This window comes from Colletotrichum gloeosporioides, assembly GCF_011800055.1.
Source record: "Colletotrichum gloeosporioides strain Lc1 chromosome Unknown consensus_17, whole genome shotgun sequence".
NCBI lineage: Eukaryota > Fungi > Ascomycota > Sordariomycetes > Glomerellales > Glomerellaceae > Colletotrichum > Colletotrichum gloeosporioides.
In genome coordinates this window covers 310,172-335,964 of record NW_025544662.1, presented here as the reverse complement: position 1 = coordinate 335,964, position 25,793 = coordinate 310,172, and the positions used below count along the sequence as shown (strand labels likewise).

General features: G+C 56.3%; 11 protein-coding genes across 11 annotated transcripts; 5 read left to right on the top strand and 6 right to left on the bottom strand.

Moving 5' to 3' along the window:
• Positions 1-338: 338 nt before the first annotated feature.
• GCG54_00010986 (uncharacterized protein) lies at positions 339-1,825 on the bottom strand (the record flags this gene model as incomplete). Its single annotated transcript, XM_045410896.1, has 2 exons — positions 339-1,127; positions 1,238-1,825. Coding segments are annotated over 2 exons (1,377 nt in total), but the record flags the coding sequence as incomplete, so codon positions are not given.
• A 2,383-nt stretch (positions 1,826-4,208) lies between these two features.
• Positions 4,209-4,746, bottom strand: GCG54_00010985 (uncharacterized protein; the record flags this gene model as incomplete). Its single annotated transcript, XM_045410895.1, has 2 exons — positions 4,209-4,336; positions 4,410-4,746. 2 exons carry the CDS (start codon positions 4,744-4,746, stop codon positions 4,209-4,211), a joined length of 465 nt encoding a protein of 154 aa, XP_045267953.1.
• A 1,812-nt stretch (positions 4,747-6,558) lies between these two features.
• On the top strand, positions 6,559-7,848 carry GCG54_00010984 (Sphingolipid delta(4)-desaturase; the record flags this gene model as incomplete). Its single annotated transcript, XM_045410894.1, has 3 exons — positions 6,559-6,756; positions 6,812-7,120; positions 7,180-7,848. 3 exons carry the CDS (start codon positions 6,559-6,561, stop codon positions 7,846-7,848), a joined length of 1,176 nt encoding a protein of 391 aa, XP_045267952.1.
• A 619-nt stretch (positions 7,849-8,467) lies between these two features.
• GCG54_00010983 (uncharacterized protein) lies at positions 8,468-9,646 on the bottom strand (the record flags this gene model as incomplete). Its single annotated transcript, XM_045410893.1, has 7 exons — positions 8,468-8,863; positions 8,919-9,053; positions 9,119-9,234; positions 9,287-9,345; positions 9,402-9,424; positions 9,487-9,557; positions 9,607-9,646. The coding sequence occupies 7 exons, from the start codon at positions 9,644-9,646 to the stop codon at positions 8,468-8,470; spliced, it is 840 nt and encodes a 279-aa protein (XP_045267951.1).
• Positions 9,647-10,752: 1,106 nt separating this feature from the next.
• Positions 10,753-11,801, top strand: GCG54_00010982 (uncharacterized protein; the record flags this gene model as incomplete). The annotated part of the gene is made up of 3 exons (XM_045410892.1): positions 10,753-10,837; positions 10,891-11,107; positions 11,162-11,801. The coding sequence occupies 3 exons, from the start codon at positions 10,753-10,755 to the stop codon at positions 11,799-11,801; spliced, it is 942 nt and encodes a 313-aa protein (XP_045267950.1).
• A 410-nt stretch (positions 11,802-12,211) lies between these two features.
• GCG54_00010981 (60S acidic ribosomal protein P1) lies at positions 12,212-12,904 on the bottom strand (the record flags this gene model as incomplete). The annotated part of the gene is made up of 4 exons (XM_045410891.1): positions 12,212-12,258; positions 12,317-12,452; positions 12,527-12,604; positions 12,707-12,904. Coding segments are annotated over 4 exons (459 nt in total), but the record flags the coding sequence as incomplete, so codon positions are not given.
• A 730-nt stretch (positions 12,905-13,634) lies between these two features.
• Positions 13,635-15,153, top strand: GCG54_00010980 (UPF0662 protein C30C2.08; the record flags this gene model as incomplete). The annotated part of the gene is made up of 5 exons (XM_045410890.1): positions 13,635-13,848; positions 13,902-14,287; positions 14,338-14,718; positions 14,769-14,954; positions 15,001-15,153. The coding sequence occupies 5 exons, from the start codon at positions 13,635-13,637 to the stop codon at positions 15,151-15,153; spliced, it is 1,320 nt and encodes a 439-aa protein (XP_045267948.1).
• Positions 15,154-16,731: 1,578 nt separating this feature from the next.
• GCG54_00010979 (uncharacterized protein) lies at positions 16,732-17,220 on the top strand (the record flags this gene model as incomplete). Its single annotated transcript, XM_045410889.1, has 1 exon — positions 16,732-17,220. The coding sequence occupies one exon, from the start codon at positions 16,732-16,734 to the stop codon at positions 17,218-17,220; it is 489 nt and encodes a 162-aa protein (XP_045267947.1).
• Positions 17,221-17,652: 432 nt separating this feature from the next.
• GCG54_00010978 (putative peroxisomal-coenzyme A synthetase) lies at positions 17,653-19,375 on the bottom strand (the record flags this gene model as incomplete). Its single annotated transcript, XM_045410888.1, has 2 exons — positions 17,653-18,669; positions 18,833-19,375. The coding sequence occupies 2 exons, from the start codon at positions 19,373-19,375 to the stop codon at positions 17,653-17,655; spliced, it is 1,560 nt and encodes a 519-aa protein (XP_045267946.1).
• Positions 19,376-20,319: 944 nt separating this feature from the next.
• Positions 20,320-22,087, top strand: GCG54_00010977 (uncharacterized protein; the record flags this gene model as incomplete). The annotated part of the gene is made up of 5 exons (XM_045410887.1): positions 20,320-20,500; positions 20,557-21,012; positions 21,083-21,759; positions 21,842-21,925; positions 21,992-22,087. 5 exons carry the CDS (start codon positions 20,320-20,322, stop codon positions 22,085-22,087), a joined length of 1,494 nt encoding a protein of 497 aa, XP_045267945.1.
• Positions 22,088-22,784: 697 nt separating this feature from the next.
• GCG54_00010976 (Cell wall protein ECM33) lies at positions 22,785-24,094 on the bottom strand (the record flags this gene model as incomplete). The annotated part of the gene is made up of 3 exons (XM_045410886.1): positions 22,785-23,070; positions 23,122-23,980; positions 24,040-24,094. 3 exons carry the CDS (start codon positions 24,092-24,094, stop codon positions 22,785-22,787), a joined length of 1,200 nt encoding a protein of 399 aa, XP_045267944.1.
• Positions 24,095-25,793: the final 1,699 nt, after the last annotated feature.

Sequence of the window (25,793 nt, the reverse complement as noted above, 5' to 3'; positions counted from 1 at the left end):
ATGGAAAAGCTCGAGGCAGTAATAGTAATATGCCCCCGGGCTGCCGAAGTCAAAAGTCCCGTCAAAGCCCTCCCCGCAGAATCCATGGTTAACAAAAAAGTCGCCGTTGGAGCATGCAGACTTCCTCCCGTAACGCCGTATTGTGCCTGTCCCTGTCCCCTTTCCGTGCCCAAAGCCTTGTTTCATAACGACCCTATGTACGTTGATCAATCGGATTTTTTTGGTGTCCTGCCCTCACATACTCGAGCAGGTTGCGCTCATTAGACCCCGAGAACTGAGGATGTTTCGCCCATGTCCCAGGAAGACTTTCAGAAAGATGGTGGAGAGTGTTGCGTCGCTCAGTCCAGCTTCCAGTGGTTCGTCAGACCGCCATCATGGTCTCCATCGCCGAGGTAAAGCTCAATGGCGTACAGAATCATGGTTGCGATCACGTTGGTCCAGCGCCACACGTTGCCGCCGGGGTCCCCGCCTCTGAGGGTCCATCCATCTGGCCCGTCGTTAGTCGAGAAGTGTTGCAGCAGTAAACTCGTGTACATGGCGATGAGAATTGACGGCGAAAAGTAGGTGATGATGCCGATGAGCCAGTTGGCGGCATCCGTATCTTCAAGAGAAGGCTCCTCCATGAGCGCTCTGGCCCCGGATTCGCGGACTGCGGGGATGATGCGGGTAGCGCAGTAGAAGACGAGGAGACGGAAAGCGAGAGAGATGATAACGGAAGGGGTGATAGTTTGGAAAGCGGCGTAAAGGAGACTGAGCGACGAGTGAACGGCGTAGGGAAGTGAGCCGAGCATGTGCAAGAGAGTTGAATAAGACGCCATGATGATTGGTGGGAGCGGGGGAAATTCGGGTTGCGACGACTGGTTGTGCTCCCCCTCAGTGTTTTCGGAGGGAAGGTAGTCGGTGAAGATCTGGTAGACGCAGAGGACGACGTATGCGAAGAGGAGCGAAGACTCGATGGGGTTCCCGCGCCCGCTGCCGATTCCATAGGCACACAGGAAGAAGGCCGTGGTCATGGTGACGCCGATGCTGATGGCATCAAAGTTGTCAATGTAAGAGAAGTGGGCGACGCGCCATAGGAAGTAGACGGCACTGGCGAGCACACTGCCGGAGATAGCGAGCAGAATAATCTAGCATGACGTTAGCAAGCGTATAAGAGAACGGGGTTCTGAGCGACGATATCATGTCCCCGCAGGGACAATCTAGACATCTTGACTCGACCAACGGAGTTTCCACTTACAACCCAAGTATCGCTTCTTCCTCTGTTGACCAGCCACTTTGTGATTTGGCCTGCGGCCTGGATGACGAGCAAAGTGCAAAACCCCTCCAACAGCTGGAAGACGGGGCTCGAGTATCTCAGAGTCTTATCCCAGCCGCCCAGGGTAATGGTCTCGATCACGCCGCCCTCGCCAAACACCCACTCGCCCCATGATGTTGTCTTGGAGCTCGTGATACCCTGCAGCGTCCTCTCCACCCAGTTGGTCGCACCAGCGTCTACAGCGAAGCGACCAAGAGCCCAGATCAAGAGGCCGGGGATGACAATCCATTGCGACAAACGAAGAATGACGTTGATGGCCCAGCGGACGCGCGACTCGGCGGGGGTGACGACGGCGATGGCGGAGTAGACGAAGTAGAAGCCGCATAGGGCAAGGCTGTAGGCCAAGCCGCTGTCTCTGCCTCCCACATCGAAGGCGACGGGTATTGACAGGACTATGCTCAGCAAGAAGATGGCACTAGCGACGATGCGGAAAAACCACCACATCGGCGCGACGAGCTGGCTTGCTGGAGCCGCGCCGAGAGAGGAGGTTGTTTCTGGCGATGGCCGGCCACTTTGGCTGGCGAACCGATATGGGAGAGGGCTCGGTCGGAGGGAGAGCGAGGGAGGAAGCGCCTGGTGGTGCTTTTCGGGGTCGTTCGAGGTAATCCGGTGGTTTGGTGCAGAGACCGAGACGTTGAGCGGACCGAGGCCGAGATGGGAGTCGAAGGAGGGAAGGGGTCGTCTCTCTCTCTCGATTCGTCAGCCAAGGGAGCAGCGATGCAGAGTCGGAGTTATGGTGGTTCTACAGCAACTGAAAGCTGTAGGTGAGGCCGTGATTGTGGAACGTGGGCTTTCGCGTTCGCTCGGAGGAGAAGGAGCGCAAAGGTGGGCCACTGTCTGGAAGCCTGGGTGATTAAATTCAACCGGGACGGGAGATTTTTGGGCGAGGTGGCAGGAAGCGCAAGCGGATGCAGACCTGCCTGGGCTCTTGGGACCCAGAGTTTGGAGCTTGGGCTTATCGTTAAGGCTAAGGCCGGTCCTACTGGTGGTCCCGTTCGCCTAGTAGGTACCTCCAGCACTTGTAAAGGTGAGGTAGGGACAGGGTGCGGTGCGTGCAAGCTCAGGAAGTCCTCCAGGTTAGCTTATCTTCACGTGGCGTTGATGACCAGCCTGCAGAGTGCAGACAGAACCACCAGAACCAGCCTCTGGTTGGCTTGGGAAGTACCTGTCGCACAACAAGACTGGTGGTTGGTTGGTGCTGGCGGTGAAGCTGCAACTTCTCAGGTGTCTTTGATTTACTGTTTCTTTCTGTGGCATCTCGCTCTCAAAGAAAAGAGGCATAATTGCAACGGTTTCATTGTCTCTTCTGCCTTAACAAACAGCAACAATCCTATTCTATCTAATAGGCTCAAGCCAGAGGGCGCCAAGCTTCCGTAACAAACCAAAGTATTCTGTAGTGTACCTTTTGCTTGAAGAGGCGCATATTTAAGTTGGTGCGCAAAAAAGGGACATTATCCAGGTCGCGTGCCCCTATCGCCCGTCCTCTGCGATTACCAGACGCAGGTCCGGTCCGGATCCTCCAAAACCCAGCCGGTCCAGAATCAATGGCCCCTTGCCCTGTTGGAAATTAGGTAGATATTGCAGCGGTTATTGCAGCGTTGCAGAGCGTCCTGCAGCTAAAGGTTCCTGGCAATGGAGAGCGCCTCCACTCTGCTTGTGCCATTCCGCTCCCTTCTGATATCATCCCTGCCCTGGGCCAACGACTGTTGGCTGCTCGTCGTGAACTCTGCATGTGACAGCCAATCATGGGACCCCTCCTTCGTCTGTCTCCTTCTCAACATCACCTAACCCTTCTTAGGCTTGAAATCGCTGCACCTCCTGCGAGTCACCTGGACTTTTTGACGTTTTCCATCTACCCATCCAGCTGAAGTTAGAATGAGAATTTGACGGTAATCTCGGAATCCAGAATTGCTGTCTTCGCAGCCGTCGCCTAGCATCTTCGGTCTACCTTGTTGCCTTAAGCGCAAACCTTCAATCATGTTCCTACACCAACGTACTGCTCTTGGTGCTGGTAGTGGACGCAGTGTTGATCACCCTGGCACATGGCCCATATTCCGAGTTACTATCGCTTCACGCGGATACCGCCCGATATTGTGAGTGTTTGCCTCCCATGGTGTCTCGTTTCTTCTAACATTATTCCCGGTGCAGGACAGAGCCAAGTATCACTCCAACTGCTTAATATTCAAGGGTCTCGCGTGCCACTGCTTCTTTCCGGGACCGCAGCTTGACTCTTAACAGCACAAGCGAGACTTACTCTGATGAGCGTTTTCCTATTCTCGACATAGATGCGAACAGAGCACAGCATACGCATGACGTTGATGCACGGAAGTCGCCGCCAAGTCTCCGATATACAACCTAAGCCCGATGTTGTCTGTTGCCTCTCCTCCGTATGCGCCTCCTATATTCAGTCTGTTGAGTATTCACAGTCAAACCTCATGTATCTCTGCAAAGGTAACCATTGTGCAACAAAACCTTTGTTTGCTGATCTAACAGCACCTATTACTCCAACAACAACTTACTCAGCCACCTGAACTCCCACTCACATCACCTGACAAGTAACTCAAAATTGAGTCGCACAACCTCTAAACCCAAGCCTCATCGGGATTTAATAAACTCGCGCCGGCCGATCGCCGAAGGCCGCCTGCGCTGACAGCCAACGGTTTCCCTGTTCATCTATGCAAAGCATCACAAAAACTATGTTTTCTTGAGTCGCACAGAGACAAGCAGGCACGCAGGTGCACATACACACACATAATGTTTCTTCAGCAGCCGCTGGCTGCCTCTTGACAGGGCGATCATCTGGTTGCTACCTAAATGTAACGTCCACATAGCTCATCCTCCACTTAACTAACCAACCCACCACTAACCACCCCCAGGCCAAAGTTGCATCTGCCTAACACAAGCACGGAAGATGGATCGTCTGATAATTGCTGCAGGTCTTGCCGCTCGGCGTGTCACTCCCAGTCTGCAGGTACACCTGCCAATACCCCTGCTCAAGCTCGCAAACCAAGAAATTCAGCTCTGTTCTCGCGTCGTCAGCACAATGACTTCCTTAATGATGCAGCAAACGACAACAACAACACGGTTCACTCACGGCGGCCCCAGGTGCTCCCCTGGGTCGTAATGATGGTGTCGCCCTCGAGCCCCCACGCCGTCGTCTCCGAGGCGTTGCTAAACTTGAGGCTCTTGTACGACGTGGTATCGCTTCCGATGTTCAGGTACGCGCTCGAGTTGGCGCTCTGGATGGAGCCCGCGATATTGAAAGACTCGGCTGAGGCCTCGGGCCCCAAGACGGGCACCGTCGTGTCCTTCGGGTAAGCTTGAAGGTACAAGTGGTAGACGGGGTCGCTGACGCCCCTGATCTTCTCGGGTTTTGCGACAGCCACGCCGGTGACGGACGCCAAGAGCGTCGAGAGTAGGACGAGGCGCATGGTGAAGTTTCGCGTTGTCGTGATGTGTGCACTCGAATTTCAGCGGAGAGAAGCGTTCGTCGCAACGTCGCGTCAAACCTTCGCCCAACTTTATGTCTCGACTCTCTTAACTTCCTCCCCCTCGCCACGGCCCAACTCCCTCCGAGAGCAATCTGCATTTAATATCACTCTGCAAAAGCAACTCTGGATAACCATGGCGGGTAAACAGCGCGGCAGGAACGGCATGCTCAACGGCCCAATCACTCGCACCAATGTAAACACTCCGATATGACACCCCAATATGTCTCTGACCGGCCCGCGGCTCACAGTGCCGAACCTAGGACGGCGCGGGAGGAGAGTAAATACACCGGGGATCGGCGTCCTTCCCTCCATCCACTCACGAGTCTCCCTCCCCGGGCCCGAATCTGAACACACCACGCGGTGATGGTCGTCCTTGCGTTGCCTCTCCCCTCGCACAGCACGAGCACTGCGTAACGTGCCTTTGGGGGAATCACTTGACATACGACGTAATCTTCATCCGGTACCTGATCAGACAGCAGCCACAACAGGCCGCATACATGAAGCTAAAAAAGAGAAGAACGAACCCTACAGCTCCAACAGGCGGCAGGGATCATCCTCCACTCAAGCTTCCAATGCAACAGGACGGCGTACAGACCCCGTCAGATGATGACCTGCACCGAGATGCCCATTGGCTCCGTGCAAGCGACGAAAACAGATCCCAGCTTTGCTCGTGAGACTCCAACGAAAGCCATTGAGAGAGAAGGATGAAGAGATGCAGACGGACGGAGGCGGATGAAGGTGTGGTGCTCCATCTCGCACATGCACGATAACATTGCTGCGCCTATCCTTCTCCCCCAGATGCGTTGCACAGAGACCTGCAGGGGAAGCGAGGCAACTGGAGAAGGGGGTGCAGTGGGGGTTCTAGAATTTCCCCAATTCCCCTCCCTCAACCGTTTCTTTGGGGTGGTGTTGGTGTTGGTGGTTCAGGGGAAACAACAAGGGGGGCAAGGCCAAGCTCGTCCTCCTCCAGCCTTCAACAGCACCAGAAACAAAATAATAATGTCTCTTGCTTTCTGCCACGCCACAGCATCCCCTGTCTCTCTTCCCCATAAGAGCTCCTCACAAAAATTCGTTGGTGCGACCCGTGCGACCATCCCTTCGAAGCAGAGCAGAAAGGCAAGAAAGGCAAAACACATGCCCCGAACGATTGGCCACAGCGGGGCAGGGATGTCCCCTTCCCCCACTGATACCCGCTGCGCCACAGCACACTGGTCCAGAAGGCAAAGTCCCCAATTCCCCCCCAGCGGCGCATTGTACACCGCTCCGGATCCCCTACAGCCCGCATCAGGAGATTTGCCATTTTCGAGGCATGATTCTTCTCCCACCAACGCTCGATATTTGCGCCAGAGGGGGAACATCAAAATTTACCTACGCGTGGTTCATCAAGGGACTCTCTCTCTTTTCGTCTTGTCTTTTTCCCGTTTGAGAAGCACTGTTCCCTTCTTTACGTATATATATATCAATGACCGTCTGAGGACCACCCACCCGACCACACCACGGTGATCGGATTCTCGTTTCCCTCTTCCCACTTTCCCCCTTCGCCCCTCGTCCTCCACTTTCTCTGTCCCGTCGTCCCCTATTCCCCGGTTTAGGACAGATTTTCCACCACCAATAATTTACTGCCGTCCACCACCGACAACAACCCAGAGATCGGGGCCAACTTTCTTGGGAAGAGACGCACGCCTTTTTGCCTTGTCACGCTACAAGCAAGCAAAGCAAAGCACCCTTTCTTGCAAAAGAACCACCGCAACAATGGCCTCGTCCGCTGCTGAGACAGTGACGAAGCCGTCCAAGCGCAAGACCGCTGCCGCCGCCAACGGCGCCGCGGCCGGCAAGCTCACCACCGAGGCGCAACCCGCCCCGGCCTCTAAGGAGCGCGACTTCTTCTGGACCTACACCGAAGAGCCTCACCGCACCCGCCGTCTGGCCATCATCAAGGCTCACCCAGAGGTAAGGTCTCTCCCGGGAACCCCAATGGCTTCCGTATAATTCTGCAACATGCAAGACTGACACGTCCGGGTTTTCTTCGATTCAGGTCACCAAGCTCTGCGGTCCCGAGCCCCTGACAAAGTATGTCGTCGCCGGCGTCGTCGCGATGCAGGTCTTCTGGGCCTGGTACCTCAGCGAGACCTCCTTCTGGTCCTGGAAGTTCTGGGCCGTAGGCTACGTCTTCGGCGCCACCGCGAACCAGAACCTCTTCCTCGCCATCCACGAAATCTCCCACAACCTCGCCTTCCGCTCCCCGCAGGCCAACCGCCTCTTCGCCATCTTCGCGAACCTGCCCATCGGCGTGCCGTATAGCGCCTCCTTCAGGGTGAGGCAACCTCCTTCTTCCCCCGCGAACATAACATACTGACATCCAATCTTTACCAGCCCTACCACCTCACCCATCACAAGTCCCTCGGCGTCGACGGCCTCGACACCGACCTCCCCACCGCCCTCGAGGCCGTCTTCTTCGACTCCATCCTCGGCAAGGCCTTCTTCTGCACCTTTCAGATCTTCTTCTACGCCGTCCGCCCGACCCTCGTCTACTCCGTGCCCCTGACGCCCCTGCACTACCTCAACATCGCCGTCCAGCTCGCCTTCGACTACGTCCTCTATTCACTCTGGGGCCCCAACGCCGTCCTCTACTTCCTCGTCTCCTCCTTCCTCGCCGGCTCCCTCCACCCCCTCGCCGGCCACTTCATCGCAGAGCACTACGTCTACGAGACCGTCTCCCCCCAGCAGAAGGACCCTGCCAACGGCGTCCCCGTCCCCGAGACCTTCTCCTACTACGGCCCCCTCAACTTCCTCACCTACAACGTCGGCCTCCACAACGAGCACCACGACTTCCCCGCCGTCCCCTGGACCAGGCTCCCCGCCCTGCGCGAGATCGCCAGCGAATTCTACGAGGATCTGCCCTACCACCGTAGCTGGACCTACGCCATCTGGCGCTTCATCTGGGATGAGAACGTCGGCATCACCTGCCGCGTCAAGAGGAAGCAGGGCGGCCGCATGGTTGGCGGCAATGCCCAGTGGACCAAGGAGGAGATTGAGGCTTAAAAGAGAGAGAGCCTAGGTTTAGGGGCGTTGAGAGAGTATATAGAGTAAAAAGTTACTGCCTGAGTAGTAGTGTAATGTTGGGTTTTTCTTTTTGCAGTAAATCATGGTTGAAGACATAACCCTGTCGATATGAAAAAGACATTGAAAAGGGGGCTTTTTTTTTTGGTTATAATAACTGGGGACATGAGATATAGAGGTTCCTTTCCGTTCCGTCGGGAAGACCGTCATCAATCCCAGACTTCAATCACAGCGGTGCCAGAGCTGGACCCTCTGCGCATATAATTGAACATGTGCATCAATGGGCGCCAATTGACATATGAAAAGCTTCAGAATTGAAAACTTCGCGTCCGGGACGCCGGGCCGTTACGACAAAAAGAACTGCCATATAGTTACAAGTGTGATTTGCGACTCCGTTCCGTGTCAGAGGCCATCAATGGATCCTCTTCCATATTCACCATCGTCGCCTACAGACCCTCCTCCACTCGCTGTACCGTTCTCCCATGGCTCTTGAGTGCGCTAGCAACAGTCGACCGCACGTCTTTGCCATTTGAGGTGTGTTCGTAAATCCTCCAACAAAAAAGACCGTAGAAAAGGGGGAATATCAGAAGATGCCGAAGCATTAGAAGAAGAAGTATGCGAGGAGGAAGCTGACGAGGCAGAGGATGGCGACCATCTGAACAGGGACGCCCTCCGCCCCCTGCCTTACTGCCGCAGCAGCCTGTTGCGGGCTGGGCAGCTTTTCGCTCTCGGTCTTCACACGTTGGCGCAGGCCACTAGTATCTTGCAGACCGGCGATCTTGGCCTCGGCCTGCTGGAGCTTCTGCTTGAGCTCATCGTAGGTGACCTGAGCAGTGTTGGCAACAACATTGCTCGCGGCGCTCACTGTCGAGACCGCCTTCTCGGAAACCGTGTCATCCTTCACATCGGGGCTCGCGGGCGCGGCGGGCTGGGGACTAGCACTATCCATCCCTTGGCTGGGAGACGAGTAGACGCGGGAGACATCGGGAGTATGGTCCTGGCATTTGTCAGCTATCGGAACCTTGAATATGTTGGACCTAGGGGAGACTCACGCCATTGACGACGGAGTGACGGCTGGGAGTGGAAGCAACGGCAGACGCGCTGGGTCCGTTCGATGAGTCCTCGGCGGCGAGCCAGATGACGCGAATCTTCCTCTCCTGAAGGGTAGCCTTGTCTGTCTGGTCGAGCTGGTGGACAAGAATAATTAGCATGTGCGCCACAACTTCGGACCGGCGTTGGGGTCTGTTCTCACAATGTTGGCAATGCTAGCGAATTCCTTGTCGGCGGTAATTGGGACGGATTGGACCAAGAACTTGTCGCGGCACTTGGCATCCATGGGGGGTTCCGCCTTCATGGCCTGGAGGAGGACTGGTTCTGGTCAGTTGCGTGTGACCACCTGGCAATTGTCCGGGAAGCGTACCGGTGACCTCCACATCCTGGCCAGGCTCAATACGACCCGAGTTTGGGCGAACGCAGTACCTAAGGGGTATCGTCAGTCGGCAATCGAGGGATGCACGAGGCGCAAGGAGCCGTACTGCTTAGGAGCGGTGGTTTTGACCTGTCGGTTTGTCTCGTGAGCAATGGGGTGACATGACGGCAGGGGAGTGCACAGTGACATACCTTGAAGGCGACGGGAGACTGGTTCGGGTTCTTGATGCGCAGGATCTGAGAGACCTCAACGGTGAAGGGCCCTGGGACTTGTGAGTATCAGGCCGATCGAAGGTCGCTGGGTGGGCGTACGCTTGAAGCTCAGCTCGGTAGGCTCGATATCGACAGACATGGTGGTGGTTGATGCGGTGGTGCAAAGTTGAAGGTTACGATCGGAAAAGGAGACGCGGTGGGTTTCGGCGCATTCAATACGGGCCTCGGCAAGAAGAAGAAATTTGCGAGAGGTGAGGTACGGCGTGATGTAGGTATGGAGAGGTGAAAGAATGTTGCGCGCGGGGCGATATTAAAAAAGCGCTGGCAGTAAGTAAGGCAAGGGCAAGGTTTCTGGTGTTGAATGGCAGGAACTGGAAGGAAGGGTCAGGTAAGGTAGGCAGGTAGGCAGGCGAAGGTAAGGTATGGATACAGGTTCAGGTAAGAACGGCAAGTGCAAAAAGCAGGTGTTTCGCACTGCAGGAGCCCACGACGTAATACACACCAGCGTAACCAACAACGGGCTGGGCTGGACTCGATTGGGATTGGGACAGGTGCTGCAGTCGGTGCCGTCCTCAGTCCTCCAGGCCAGGTTTCATTAAGGTAGCCCCTAGACTGAGGTAGCGGGCGGTCAAATCGGAGTTGCTTGCTGGGGCCTCCACTGGGAGCTACGAGCTGCCCGGGCCCATCGACAGGGGGGATAATCCGGGAGTTCGTCCACTCAAAATGAAGGGACGTGATTGCACCACTGCACCAATGTCGGTAAGGTGCAGCAGGGTACGGGTACTCCGTAGCCAGGTGCCTGAGCTTACCTAACCTCAGGCAAAGGCGAAAGTGGAAGGTGGCGCCTACCCCTGTCGAGCTGCCCAGTGTCTCCTCAGCCACTCTAAGGTACCTAGGTACCCAAGGTGCCTTAGCCCCTCTATCCTCTGTCCCCAGCTCCGAAGGCACCTGCAGATGACGTCCGTTTCGCGGAAACAACGACTCAGGTCATATTTCTAAGGAACGCCGGTGCTTTCACATACAGCTGCATGCCATCTGTCGCGAATCCGAAACCAATTCGTTTGCAGTGCCGAGTTCATTCTTTCCTTCTTCAGAGTACAGGCTGAATTGTTCACTTTGCTTCGTTCTGTGAATCAGTACCTAAGTTAGCAAAGGTACTTTTGGATTGCAACCTGTCCAGCTACACCTAACCTCACTTTTTCAACCTCAACAACCTACCCCGCCATTCCACCATCAGCAGTCAACATGACCCAATCCGACCTCGACCAGCTGCTCGACATGGGCTTTGAGAAGGCCCGCGCTGAGCTTGCAGTGAAGAAGACTGGAAACCGTGAGCACTTCACAAAGACCTGGTTTTGCTGAATTCACGCTCATCATATACAGTGAACGGCGCTCTTGAGTGGCTCGAGAAGAACCAGGACAAGCCCCTCGATGAGCTTACTGCTGCTGCCGACGCTGCCAAGGCCGATGAAGATGATGAGAATGAGGTTCAGGCCAACATCGACGCCCTTGAGACTGGAGTTGCTAAGTCGCTGGTCTGCAACGAGTGCGGCAAGCGCTTCAAGTCCCAGGACACCGCCTCATACCATGCCACCAAGACGTAAGCTCATCCTTTAACATTCTCACGCTCTCTTCACTCCTGACACACACCCAGTGACCACACCGACTTCTCCGAGTCTACGGAGGAGATCGCGCCTTTGACTGACGATCAGAAGGCTGCTAAGCTGGCGGAGCTTCGCGAGCAACTGAAGGAGAAGAAGGCGAAGCAAGCCCTCGTGGACAAGGAGGATGCCAAGCGAAACGAGCAGATCCGTATGAAGGCGACCAAGGAGAGTCAGGAGATGAAGGAGGAGCTCCAGCGCAAGGAGCAGATCAAGGAGGCCGCGAAGAAGCGCCAGGAGAAGCTCGACGACGCTGAGGCGAAGCGCCGCATCAAGGCAAAGATCGAGGCCGACAAGGAGGAGCGTCGTCGCAAGGCGGAGGAGGCCAAGGCGGCGAGAGAGGGAAGAGCTCCCCAGCCAGGCCCTGTCGCTGCGCCGTCCGTCCCCAAGACTACCGCGAACCACAACGAAGCTCGTCTGAGACTGCAGACTTCTGGCGGCAACGTCATGAAGACTCTTCCTGCTGAGACGACCCTTTTCGAGGTTGCTCAGATGCTGCAGACGGAGAACAGCCTCGAGGTCACCAGCTTCTCGACTACGTTCCCCAAGAAGACCTTCCAGGGCGCCACAGACTTCAGCAAGACGCTGAAGGAGGCTGGCCTGACGCCAAGCGCCGTTCTCATTGTCAAATAGATTCATTTTCTAGACTTTCAACTCGGGGAGGGGGGCATGCATGGACCGGCGTTAGGGAAGTAGAAAACAGAAGCAAGGTTGATGACTTGTCACAAGCGTCACACGCAATGGAACCAAGATCAGGATCATAAGCCATTCCCACTCAAGCTAAGCTGGTGTATCATGTCGGCGTCCAAGACTCCGTTGAGGCACTGTGGCCGGGTGTGTTCAAAGCACGCCAAATTCCACTTTCATTTTTGTAGGATGTCCAGTGAACTCCGCGTAGAGAGCTTCACATTATTGTATGAGAGCTACTCTGTCCAGGCAGCAGGATATCGTGCCTCCACCCAATCCTTTACGATCGCGCGATTCGTAGAACCCCCGGAACCATGCATTTGAAGTACAAAAGGGAAATCGTCGTAGGAAACCGCTTAGTCGAAGAGACCGAAGCCCATGTCGTCGTCGGACTCCTCCTTCTCTGTGGCAGGTATTAGCAGATGCGACAAGTGACACGCGATTGGATGTTCGAAACGTACCCTCCTCCTTGGGGGCCTCCTCAGCGGCAGCCTCGGTGGCAGCACCGCCAGCAGCGGCGCCGGCAGCGGCAGGGGCAGCGCCACCGCCAGAGCCGACGTTGGAGAGCAGGTCCTTGACGTCCTTGCCCTCAAGAGCCTATGATCCTCAAATCAGTCTATGCCATTCTTTCGTCGGGTCGCTTTGGAATGTCATCGGTCGGCGCGTCGTACCTTGGCGAACAGAGAGAACCAGATGGGCTCAACCTCCTCGATCTTGGCAGCCTTGATCAGGGTCTGGAGCTTGTCGGCCTATTGAAGCAATTGGTGTTAGTTACATTTGGTTCCATCTCGAATTTTCGAATTTCGTATCCTTTTCGCGGCGGGGTTACTGGGTGGTGGGCGGCGACGCACAGTGATCTCGACACCATCATCGGCGAGGATGAGGGCCGCGTAGGAAGAAGCGAGCTCGGCGGTCGACATTGTGACTGGTTTGGGGGGTTTGCGACTGAAGGTGACTTCGCGGATGTTGATAGAAAATTTGGAGTTGGCTCGATATACGAAGTCGGAAAAAGTGAAGTGTGGGCAAGCCCTGAGGTCGCTTTGGTCAAGCCCTGCCGGTACGTACCGCCTATGCTGTTAACCAGCGCGCCGAGGCGGGCAGTATGGGCTACTGCAATATTTGATGGATCTCTCTCGCTTGGGCGAATCTGAGGTCTCGGATTGGGTGCAGCGAGCAAGACACGCTAGAGCGCTTTGGGAGTTCTTCAGTGGCTATGACTGGCCATGTTAGCGAGCCAATGGGAGCGCCGATCGACGGCCTGGGCATGCCTGCCTCCGCTGCGTCGGTGTCACTTGGGTCTGGCCCCACCTCGGTGCCTCGATTTGACTTTCCCAGCCGTGGCCGTACCAATGCCCCCCCACCTCTATCACAAGCGTTGACGTGCTTCCATTGGATTCCGGGCCAGCTGGGTGAACCTGTGACGAGCATCATCCGCATTTACTTACATACCTCTGCGCGGATGCCACGGCAGAGCTCTTTGTCACAGATATCTTACCAATACAACTCGGGTCTTCCCCAGTTTACCGAATACTTCACGCCATCCCCATCCACAGACGATATCGGCATTCGGACTTTAGCTGCCGTCAACCTTACCTAGAGAGCCCCGCTACTGTGCTTCCTTGAATGTCTGGTCATTGGCAGACCTGCAAGGGTATCGACATCCAACGCGCGAGCTGCATGCTTTGGCCGTCCATGATCGCGAACAGCCGTCCCTCTCCCATATTTCAGATCTACAACCCTCCCAGCAACCAGCGCCCGTCGTAAACTACGTCACACGCGATGGACACCCCTACCTGCCCTCCCCCGCGGGACGCTCGCGAAAAGGAGATCCTCGAGAAGCTCGTCTCGATCCGCGACCGGCTACAGCTGCTGAAGCAAGACCGCACCAACTACATTCGCAGCCAAGATGTTATCCCGCTGTACGACGAGACTATCGAGCAGGTTCGCGAGCTCAACGAGTTCCGGTCTGCTGACCGAAGGGAGGAGAACAGAGGTAATGCGCTATCGCACCCATGTGCGGGGTCAACGGCTAACCTCGCGCTACAGTGGACAGAGTATTGGAGAGCTGCTTCCAACTCCTGTCGCTCTTCTTCATGACCATTGGCCGAAACAACGAAGCTCCTGCCGCCTACGCCCTGACGTCGACCATCAGGAGACTCCTCGATCACCTTACCGAAGTCGACCTATTCTCGTCCAAGGACCTCGAGAGCATCTCTCACACCGTGAAGAAGCTTGCACACAATGTCAAATCCACCGAGAGCGACTACTCGCCATACCTGATTACTCTACTGTCTAAGAGACTGGAGCTTTGCGAGAAGTCATTGGAGCATCTTCAGAAGCGACTGGACCGTCTTGAGGATCCCCTCCCCAAGACGTACGAGAAGCTGATTTCGATCCTAAGATCGATGTCTTTGGCGAACACTCGAACGAAGGTATGCGTGTAGTCCGGCGATATCGCACAACTTTCCTAATATGGTCGCAGTTTTCCCCGTCTGAGGTCCAGAAGCTCCAAGTCCAACTGCGCGAAATCGGCGAGAAGAGAAAGGATGGCAAGTTCGTGAGCGACGACGGCAAGGTGCCCGCCGGAAGTGACGAGGTTGCCGATCTCTTGGAGAAGTGCCTCAAGTGGTCGGAGATCGTCCTCGAGAGGCAAGGCGTGATACCCGAACCGTTCAAGGCAACCTACGACGTCCTTGTGCGAATCCGAAACGAGCTGGAGAAACTTTCAATCACACAAGCATGGTCTCTTCGCGAAGCCGATTTGTTCGATTTCCAAAGACAGCTGGACAAGATTGACGAGAGTCGAGTCGATGGCAACTGGCTTGATGACCAAGGCAAGCCGGCAGAACTTTATGTTCAGCGTGTAAGTGCATATTACAGGCTTGGCTCCATCGGAACTGACGCTCTTGGCAGACCCTTCTGTACCTGATCCGAAGAAGTTACGCATACGTCTATTCCCTGATGATCTCCTCAGAGCCCGTATCTGAGGCTCTGCTGCCCATCTACAACCAGTTGCAAACGCTCAAGAGATGTCTGATTGAGGTGAAGAACAACGGTGGCGTTCAGTCGGTCCGGGAACTATATCCCTACAGCATGAAGGTATGTGTTTCGTCGTCATATTGGAGTTCTGACTGACCAAATGCAGCTCCATTCTATCGACAACATGCGCCAAGACGGCAAGTTCATGATCAACAACGACATTCCGGAAGGCCAGGGTAGTGTCACGGAGCTTCTTGCGGAGTGCTTTGAGCTCAATTACGAGCTAAGGGTTGCGGCTGAGGAACAGGCCGAGGCCTAGAGATAAGCTGTTACGTTGCGAATTTTGGCGTACGGAGAAGGATTTGTATCGTTCGGGTTGGTCCTTGAATTCATTTACTGGCCGCGTCGGACTGCCAGGAATCAGGATTACAGTCTAAGGTAATAGGAAGATAAACGGGACGAGGCAAACTCAAGTGTACTCAGTTATGAACCAATGACATGCGTTTGGGAGAGTTCGACCGCGAGCGGGAGCTCGAGCTTCTGCAGAGTTCAGATGGCATCTCAGCCGCCCGGGACAGTGCGCGTCGTGATGACAGAGTCCAGTACTGATTTGTCTGTGAGGGGTTCAAACCGCCCCTGGACATCATATCGGAGAGAGCCATCCAGGTATTGAGGAAATCGCGGCTCGTTTACGAACGACTCAGAGAGAGTCTAGCAACTGCTAACAGTGGCGCATAGTGAACGCGGCAGGTAGCTCAAGAGTACGGCCCAACAATTCAGGGACTTCGTGCGGGACTGGACCGATTCTGCAACCTGCATGGATCCGAATGAGCTTCCGCACCCTTTGGCGGCTGCCATTCCGATCCAAGATGTAGTCAATGTAAAATGCTCGGAAAAGAAACAGAAAGAGAATAAATTGAGCAAACGGAAGGGGGGCATCTCTCCCCGACGGCGACAGCAAGGAAGGTCAAAGCGAGGCCGAGGTGTACGGTGATGAGCACAGAGCAAAGCTCAAGCTCAGTTCATCGTCCCGCCCTCCTTGATGACTCTTACCTTGGCAACTGCTTCATGTGAGCAAAGTCAAGTCCCCGAATGATACCATCGGACATAGGAAACTCCCACAGAAGCAAGACCAGAGCTCCATCGCCCATCCATCCCTGCCCCCGGCACAACAGACATTCCAGCCCCAACACTGGGGAACCAGCGGGGCCCGCATTGCAGCGAGCTGGCTACAGTCGGCTGCCGTCGCACCTCGCGCACTCGCGCTCTGGCATCTCAACCCCGAAGCTCCAATTCCAGCCACAGTGACGCCCCCAGCAATTTTTTTTTTCTGTATTCCGGGGGTCCAGTCAGCACTCAATTGCAGCGCCGCAGCTCAGCGCATTGCAGCATCACTCCGCCCGCCGCCGGTCATCGGACCGCCCGAAAGCCTGCCTGTCCTTGTGACGTCCACAGACAGGTGGGAATCGATCCATGTCAGGCCAGGAAAATACCCACCACCGCCGCCGCGCCGGGTTTCCTTAGAAGTGACCGCTCCGAGGTACTCCATCCGTCCGTGATAATCAGTCATATAATCACTCATAACCGGATTCTGGGCGGTTCTCGTATATTTGTATATAGATATAAAAGGCAGACCGAGGAAGAGAGGCTCCCTTGCATTCACCAAAACTCGCGAGTTTAACAATCCAATCCATCGGTTGAGACATACACATACCGATCTCCAATCTCACTTGAACCTTTTTCCTACCAGATCACCTTACTCATCTTGCATCTACACCTCCATCTACATTTACACATCTCTCTCACCTATACATCCTGAATCACTCAAGAAAGGGAAACAACAAACCACCACTCAAGAAACAAGATACCCCACTCAGGGACTCAAATGACAATCAAGATGTCAGACCAAGACACAACAGCGCACAAGCGCACCGCCTCCTCAACATCCGCAATCACAGCCGGCGCCTCACCCCCCTCAAAACGGCCCGCCGCCGCCCCAGCCCCGGCGCCCCTGCGCCGCGACTTCCCCCACGCCGTCAACCTCGTCCTCTACAGAGACGGTGACGAGACGGGCTCCGCGACCACCGTCCTGGGCGTCTTCGCCGCACTCGCCGACGCCAACGACGAGGTGCGCCGGCTCGCGGAGGAGCAGGGCGCCAAGCTCGACGAGAACGAGACCAACAGCGCGATTGCTGAGCCGGCGCGGTGGGAGGGCCCCGACGGCGCGAGCATCTGGGTCGAGGTGCACGGCGTCACGCCCAAGAAGATTGTGCCGCGAAAGGCGGAGCCCGCCGGGGAGCCGGTGAAGAAGCTCTATGATGCGGAGGAGGGGGAGGATCCTGACTTGGACGATGATGATGCTGATGAGGGGGGCCACTATGACTGAGCTGGAACGAAGTGCTGAGCTTTTGCTGGTGTTTTTTTGGGGTTTTAATGGCGTCCAGGGCTTTGAATTTGGGCAGGCTGGGCAAGCGGGTGGTGAGGGCCTTCTAGGGACATGATGATGGTCATGAACTGGGCTCCTGACGTGATATAGGCAGCGGCCTCTACTTTGCGAGAGAGAGAGCGAGGCAGAGAGCTCACGAGGCTGACGCATTGTAACTGTAATACGGATGGGCGATTATAGATGTGGAAAACCTCCATTCTATCCATCTAGGTATCTAAAAATAGGAAATCTCTCTTCTAACACATCTTGCTCTAACGAATATCCATCTTTACTGAGTCTGTGTGGTCTACACCCTTTTCTTACACGGTCTTCCAGGATTCTATGATTCTAGCACAGAAAAGGTACTTACAGTCTACTGCGGACAGGGCATGTTTACAACTTGGCCTTGGGCTGCTCCTGCAACAGCATCTTCTCGGCGACGATGCGGCGCTGAATCTTGCCAGTGGCCGTCTTGGGCATCGTCTCGGTGAAGTAAATCTGAGGTACCTCGTCAGTTGACTGCTCAAAATGTAAAACACACAAGCCTTTCTGCTGCAAACTGACCTTCTTGGGAACCTTAAACTTGGCAAGCTTCTCCGCAACCCAGCCCCTCAACTCGTCCTGCTTCAGCTGCTGTCCCTGCTTGAGGACGATGGCGACGCCAATGTCCTGGCCGTACATCTCGTCCGGGATCGCGAAGCTGACGGCCTCGGACACGGCCGGGTGGCGCGTGAGGACGTTGTCGAGCTCGATGGGGCTGATCTTCTCGCCGCCCTTGTTGATGAGCTCCTTGATGCGGCCGGTGATGACCACGTAGCCGTCCTCGTCCTTCTTGCCCTGGTCGCCCGTGCGGAAGAAGCCGCCCTTGGTGTAGGACGAGGCGTTGGCGGCCTCGTTGTTGAGGTACCCCTTGGTGACGTTCTCGCCGCGGATGCAGATCTCGCCCTCCTTGCCCTGCTCGAGCTCATTGCCCTCGTCGTCGAGAATGCGCACGTCGACGCCCTGGCCGAGGCCGACGGTGCCAGGCTTGCGTTTGGCGGGCGGGAGCGGGTTCGAGGTCATCTGGTGCGCGGCCTCGGTCATGGCGTAGGCCTCGAGGACGGGGGCCTTGTACGTCTCCTCGAGCTGGGCGAAGACGGTGGGGGAGAGCGGGGAGGAGCAGGAGCGGATGAAGCGGATCTGCGGGAGCGGGTTGGGCGTCGGGTTCTTGAGGAGGATCTGGTGGATGGTGGGCACGGCGGTGTACCAGTTGGCCTTGTGGGCGATGAAGTCCTGCCAGAATTCAGTGGCGGAGAACTTGGACGGGACGACCATGGAGCCGCCGGTGGCCAGGGGGGCGAGGAGGCCGCAGAGGAGGCCGTGGACGTGGAAAAGGGGCATGACGAGCATCGTGCGGTCCGCGAATGTGAGCTGGTACGTGTTTTCGATGTTTTCTGCTGATGTTAGCGGGTGACGAGGTGAAGACAACATGAGACTGAGAACTCACTCATCGTTCTGGTCAGGTTGCGGTGGGTGAGAGGAACCTGTTCACTGTCAGTACCAACATCTTCATCGAAAGCTCAGATACACTCACAACTTTGGGACGGGAGGTGGTTCCGCTGGTATGAAGCACCAACGCGACATCGTCCGGCTGCGCCTTCAGCACCTGTGTAGGTCCCTTGCCCTTGAGCTGTCCCAACTCTTTCACGTCAAGCGCAACCTCCTTCTTCGCCTCATCCCAGTACGTCTCCGCGACGGCGGCATTGAACTTCTGGGCGGCCTTCACGGCAGGTGCACCGGCGGCGTACGCGCCCTTGGGCACGAGGACGATGGCAGACTTGACGTCCTCGATGTAGAACTCGAACTCATCCTGCTTGTAGGCCGGGTTCAGGGGGGCGGCGATGCCGCGCTGCCATGAGGCGGCCAGGAACGAGACGATGAACTCATACGAGTTGACGGTGGCGATGGAGACGGGGGAGGCGGTGGTGATGCCAATGGCGGCGAGCTTGCCCTGAAAGTTTGCGGTCTCACGGACGAGGTCGCCGTAGGTTGCCGTCAGGGCGGTTGGCTTGGACGGGATGATGACGGCGGGCGAGTTGGCCGGGCCGTTGATAGCGGTTTGGAGAGTCAATGCCATTTTGAGCAAGCCGTGCGACCTCTTTGGTCACTTGTATACAACAGTCCCGAGGTACCTTATTGGAGGAGGATTTCAGGGTGTGATGAATATGCGATGCGATGCGCGCCGGCAGTTCGGATTGCAGCCACCACCACAAGCGAATTCGGAGAAGGTTCGGGGGGCTTGACAGAGACGGGACGAACGAAGTCTGCCGTAGAAGATGCAGAGTGCGCGAATAGGAATTAGATGTAGCGACTACCAGCTGAGGGATCCAGACAGGGAAAATGAGTGCCGTTCAACGGTGAGGATGCAGTTTGAGTTAAGTACAAGTCAATGTTTGAACATGTTCCGAGAAAAAACCACCACCACGCGTAAAGAACGATAAATCCTCGTCCGATAGGGAACAGGAAACCTGGCTAGGACGATGATGTGCTCAGGACGCCAGCCCAGCCTGGGACAAGCCGGATTGCCCCGGTCCCATTTTGCCGTGTTCCATATGGACCGCCCACTGAAAGATACCCGCCTCCAGGTTTGTCCAGCAAAAGAGTGCCTTGAGTGCCCCAGGAGAGACTGTGAATTGCGCGGCAAAGCTGGGCGCCGTGCCGCATCCCGCAGGGGGTGGGTTTCCAGTGGCCCAGTGGCCCCAGCGATCCAGCGAGAGGCTTAAGGCGCTGAAACCACTCAGGCGGACGGGCCCGCAGCCATGACAGAACCTTGAAGTGAAGTGCCTGCTGCACCTGCGCTCTGGGGCCTTGATTCGGGTGGGTCTTTGCAGCAGCTCCCGTCAGCTTCAACTCCGCCTCGCGAACCAGGCTGAGGGCGTCTTTGCATCTTCTTTGCGACGATTGAGATAGCTCCGGTTTACCTACACAAACGACGACTACACGCGCCACGTCACTTTCGAAACACATCCATCTAGCTCATTAGCCTCCCCTACAGCTTCCGAACCTTGAAGTACGCGCTCAATGGCAGCGCCGCCTCCTCCGCCTCCCCCCGCGCGAGGCGGACTGTCTCTCTACGCAAACCTCCTCGAACCGGCCGCCGATTCCTCCGCGACGATATCCAGCGCGCCAGTCCGCTACAACCAAGATGCCTCCTCAGGCGACGCCAAGGATGAAGCAGCGGCGAAGAAGCTTATAGATCCATGTAATTATCACCAGCCACCATCCCCCTTCTCCTTCCCAACTAACAAACCCGCCCAGCCCTGCGCTTCCAACCCATCCGTCGCCCGCAAGTCAAATCCTCAAAGCCAGCGAAACCGACGTTCCCAAAACAAATCCCAGGGGCGGCCCCGTCCTCGACAACAGCGACGTCAACAGCGGCAACAGCAACAACGGCTCCTGCCCCGCCGCCGAAGACGACCCTCGCAGACTGGACGGCGACGACGGAAGACGACGACTTCCGCTACGGCGGGCCCCCGGACCGCTCCCACCAGCGCGGCGGCCGCCGGAAGAAGAAGAAGAAGAACCACGACCAGCACGTCGAGACGAACTGGGACGACATCTACGACCCCTCCAAACCCACAAACGTCGAGGAGTACCTCCGCAGCGACGAGCGCATCCGCGAGGTCCAGGAGTGGAAGCGGCTTCTGTACCGTCACCGCCGCGGGAGGAGCGTCAGCGACGACAGCGATGAGGAGGATGCCAGGCCGGCGACAAGTGAGTCCTTTGCAGCTTCAAAGAGAAGCGTATGCGTGCGGAAAAGGCTAACATCTATGGAACGTTCAAGACCAATTCGCCCCGCCCGCAGAATACTCCTTCGTGCCCCCTCCCCCAGCCTCACCACCACCACCACCAGCAACCTCAGCAGCAGCGCCGCCCCCCGACGACGCAACAGGCAATGACGCCTACGCGCGCCGCCTCGCAATGTCCTCCTCCGACCCCCCTCCCCCGCCGCCGCCGGCAGACGAAGCAACAATCTCCCGCGCACCCGTCCGCTACACCCGCCGGGAACCCTCCAGATCCGCCTCCGCCTCCGCCTCCCCGCCACCGACACTCGGCCTCGGCGCCTCCTCCACAGCAGCAGCCCCAGACGAAGACGCCGACGCCCCGCGCTCCAACCGCCCAGGCCAGGCCGGCTTCGCCCAGCGTCTCATGTCCAAGTACGGCTGGACAAAGGGCTCCGGCCTCGGCGCCGACGAGGGCGGCATTGTCAACCCGCTGCGCGTGCAGGTCGAGAAGCGCAAGAAGAAGTCCGACGCCGAGGGCGGCGGCTGGGCCGATCCCGCCAACCGCGCCAAGATCCTCGGCGGCAGGCGCAAGGACGCCGAAGAGGGCGGCGGCAAGTTCGGCGGGCCCATGAGCGAAGTCATCGTCCTCCAGCACATGCTGGATAATATGGAGGACCTGCAGGGCGAAATTGCAAACGGTCTGGGACAGGAGATCGGCGAGGAGTGCGGCGAAAAGGTGAGAGAAGAGCAGCACCCAGACGTCCCTTTGCAGGTTCGCTGGCAACTTTGTGCGTTGACTTACTAACACCAACCCGCAGTACGGTCGTGTGGAGCGATTATACATCGACGTCGAGAACCGGCAGGTCTTCATTCGATTCACGGATCAAGTATCTGCGCTTCGTGTAAGTCAAAAACCCTACCTGGTCTGGGCTTGTGTGAGTAGATAGGCGCTGACACACTCACTGCAGGCTGTCAACGAACTTGACGGGCGCATTTTCAACGGCAATACCGTGATACCCAAGTTCTACGACACGGCCAAGTTTGAGAAGGGCATATATCAATAGTTTCCTGCGTAGCTCTGACCATAACACTTTGCTGTATATAATTCGGCGCACAAACTATTGAACTTAGTCAAGGGCCTAGGATATTCTCACGTGTATGGTGGCCGCCACCGCGTGCCACCATAGGGTTCTCACTTACAACACATGCTTAATTCATGACAAATATCGGCGGAAAGTGTGTCACGAGAACGGAACAAGTAGACAAAGTAAAGGTATACACATCATGGATCCTCAATACACTACAACCCTCTCTATCTTCGTTGCCTAACCACCTCCGTATCGCATCAATCTCAGCCCTCCGTCCACCACGAATCTTCCATTCCGCCTCCCGTATCCGGCCACTGTCATCCAAGCACTCGGCATGCCACCCGACCAAGCCGTACTATTCCCAAGAAAGTCCGGACGGGATGATGAGCGCACCATGGTCGAGGCCGAGCGCTATGGTGGAGAGGACGTAACGGAATGCCCTGTGCTTTTGGTTCGTCACGCAAAGGGAGTGAAAAGTCGACGAGGGTATTCCGTACCCGCCGTCCGGTATTAAGTCTAGAGGTTTTCCTATACGTAGGAGGTTCCCAGTCTAGGGAATGCGTGGGGTGTCGCAAGCTGTTAAAACAGAATGGGACTTAAAGAAATTGCACAAACAGTGAAAGATGTATGGAGAACGCCACCATTATCCGAATCCTAACCCAGTGACAGTCGTTTACAACAGGAGCTGAGCCAGACCGCCAACAATGGCCAGGGAAAGAACAGCGGTGTTGACAGAGACGATGCCAGCTGCACCCTCAGAGCCGCCGGACTTGGTGCCACCGGCGCTGCCGCCAGTGCCGGAGTCAGAGTTGGCGTTGGTGTTGTTGCTGCGGCAGGTGTACTCGCCCTGGATCTGCTTGCCCTCCATCTTGTTGAAGGCGTCGCAAGAGGTGTCGATATCACCAGTGGACTGGAGGTCGAAAGCACCCTTGACATCGTCGAGAGCGGGGATAGAGACCCTGACATGCTGTTAGCAACGATTACATCCCAGGGGTTCCGACATGACTTACTCAGAGAAGTTACCGCGGAGAAGGACAGCACCGCCAATTTGCTCGAGCTTGGGGAGACCGTCGATCTTCTGGAGAAGGGTGTTGTTCTGGATGGTGAGACCACCGCCGGTCTTGGTGAGGAGAGGCAGGGAAAGGTTGGCGAGCTCGACGTTGTTGATGAAAGAGACATCACCGTCGCTGCACTGGGTCAAGTTGGGGGCGATGAACTCGGTGAAGGTGTTCTTGTCGAACTTGATGGAGGAGTTGACAACCTCGAGAGAGGGCATCTCAACCTTGGCGGCATCGGCAATAATAATCTCGTTGGCCCAGATAAGGTTGGGGAGAGTAATACCCAAGTCAGCACCGTTGGAGTTGATCTCGATAGTCTTGGTGGCGTTGGCCAACTGGTTGCTGTAGGAAACCAGGTTCTTGTTGTTGTTGATGTGGAGCTCATCGACGGAAGCAACGTTCAGGCCGTCCAGAGACTTGAGGAAGGTGTCGCTGATGACGATGTTGTTAACCTTGGTGACACCAGCGGTTCCGAAGACAAGGGAGCCGAGAGCGGGCAGGGTGATCCAGCTGATGGAGCCGACGGTAGCAAGCTGGGTGAAGCGGAGGTCGGAGAGGAGGGTCAGGCCCTGCATGGTGAAGCTGCCCTCGATGGTGGCGAGCGAAGAGGAGGAAAGGCCGACAAGGTTGGTAGCGTTCGTAACGATCAGGTCGCCCTTGATGGTCTTGGGACCGTTGATATCAATGTTACCAGAGATATCCTCGGAGATCTTGACGGAGCCCTGGATCGTGGTGCAGGGGATGTTGGTGGCCATGGCAGCATCGGTAACGGTGACCGTCTTGGAGGAGCAGATGTTGGCGGTGGTCTGGGCTGTAATCGCGGGTTAGCCCATGGTGTTCGCTGCGAAAGCGCAGTTGTGATCAACCTACCGGAGGCAAGGCCAGCACCCAGGGCCGCGAGGGCGGGGATGAGCTTGGATTGCATTGTGATTGATTTCTGAGCGCTGAGGAGTCGGGGTCAGCAGGTTATTCGAGAGCAACGGCTCGCGGTGATAGTTGAAGCGGAATGATAATGAAAGCGTTGATTGGTTTTGGGGGGCGGTTGACGCGGTCTGCTCCAGGTCGATAACTCTGAAGCTGTGGTCCAAAAAGCGCGACGATTGTTGAAGAGAAGTTGAGGAGGGAGGAAGAGAGTGAATCAGGCGTGCTAATCCAGGTTTGAAGTGGACTGGATGGAGCTGGGGCTTGGGGTGTGTTTCTGTTGTGTTTCCGAGGGAAGAGCCACTGCCTCCTTTTTTTGCAGGCGTCGACGATGGCTTGTGTTTTGGTGGTGGCAAGTGTAGTGTGTGGGCGAAGGGAGAGGCGACGGCAGAGCAGTGGGCAGGAGAAGAGGTGATTCCCGTTGGAAGTTTTTCCTGCCGAGCATTGGCAGAGAGCAGGTGCGTCTGGTCCTTCCTTCCTGCGTCTCCTTCCTTGATCGGGTTCGGGTTCCCTCTCCTCCTCCTGCTGTTTCTGCGTCGTTGCACGGAGTCACGTCGGCAGCGGTTACGTACCTTTATCCACGTGTGTGTTTGTTCTTCTTTTTCTGAGGTTAAAGAAAAGGAAGATTAGGCAGGAAACGACAGCCTTTTAGGGTAGTGAGGTGAACGAGAGACGGGAATTGAAAGGTCAAAACGAACAGAATGAAGCTGTCACGGAAAAGGGAAGAGGGAGAAAAGGTCTGGGGGAAGGAAGGGATACGAATGGTCTTTGTGTGGTGCTTTCGAAGGAGAAGAGAGAGGTCAAGGTCAGTCCCAGGTCTTGGTCTTGGTCCTGGTCTTAGGTCCTCAGGCTTGGGGGTCGGGGGAAGAAGGGAGGGCGTGGCTTGAAGGGGAAACACTGCAGGTGAAGGGGGGGAATGGACTGTGGGCTTGCAGAGAGGGAGACAGGGGATGGCCCGAAAGGAGGGGGGTCAGGGCAATTATCACGCTGCTATTCGTGGTGCAGACTGCGGATACAAAGTAACCATGGCAGGGATCAGGCCCAGGAGACGCCGGCGTGGGTGTGTGGTGGACAAGCAAGACTCAAGACAGTCAAGTCAGGACGGCGTCGAGAAATGGGAGATGGCCAGGAGCCAAGACGGATTGGCTTGGACTGACACGACTGTCCGACTGCTAGAGGGCTACGCTGCCGTTGGCTGTTGTCTTCCATGTGCTGGCTGCTGCTTGCTCATTGCTCAACCGTCAGGTAGACAATGATGGATACACACTATCAGAGACCGCGCATTCGATCAATACGTACACTTGGCACAATAGTCAGGTGTAGATTTTGTGCTTCTACCACGGACTCACCGCCGCCAGCCACGGCAGCAGACAGAGACTGGCAGACGGTGGCAGCAAGCAAAAGTCTGTCAATCAATGACGATGACGGTCATGACGGCCAGCAATACGAATTGGCGGCCGTCAGTGGGTTGAATTGACTTCGGTCCATCTGCATCTGATCCCCGTCTGAGAGCCTGCCTCCCTGCTCGCCTTGCTTCGCTACCCCTTTCTCGACTCCAGGCATTGTTTTTTTATCTGCCGACTCTGGACCGTTCTGTCGCTTCCTGATAGAGAAAGCAAACCCTGCGGCCAACATGATAGAAAATCTCGAGCAATGATGGAATCGCCATGGGATGGTGGATGGCAGTGGTGACGGCCGGAGAG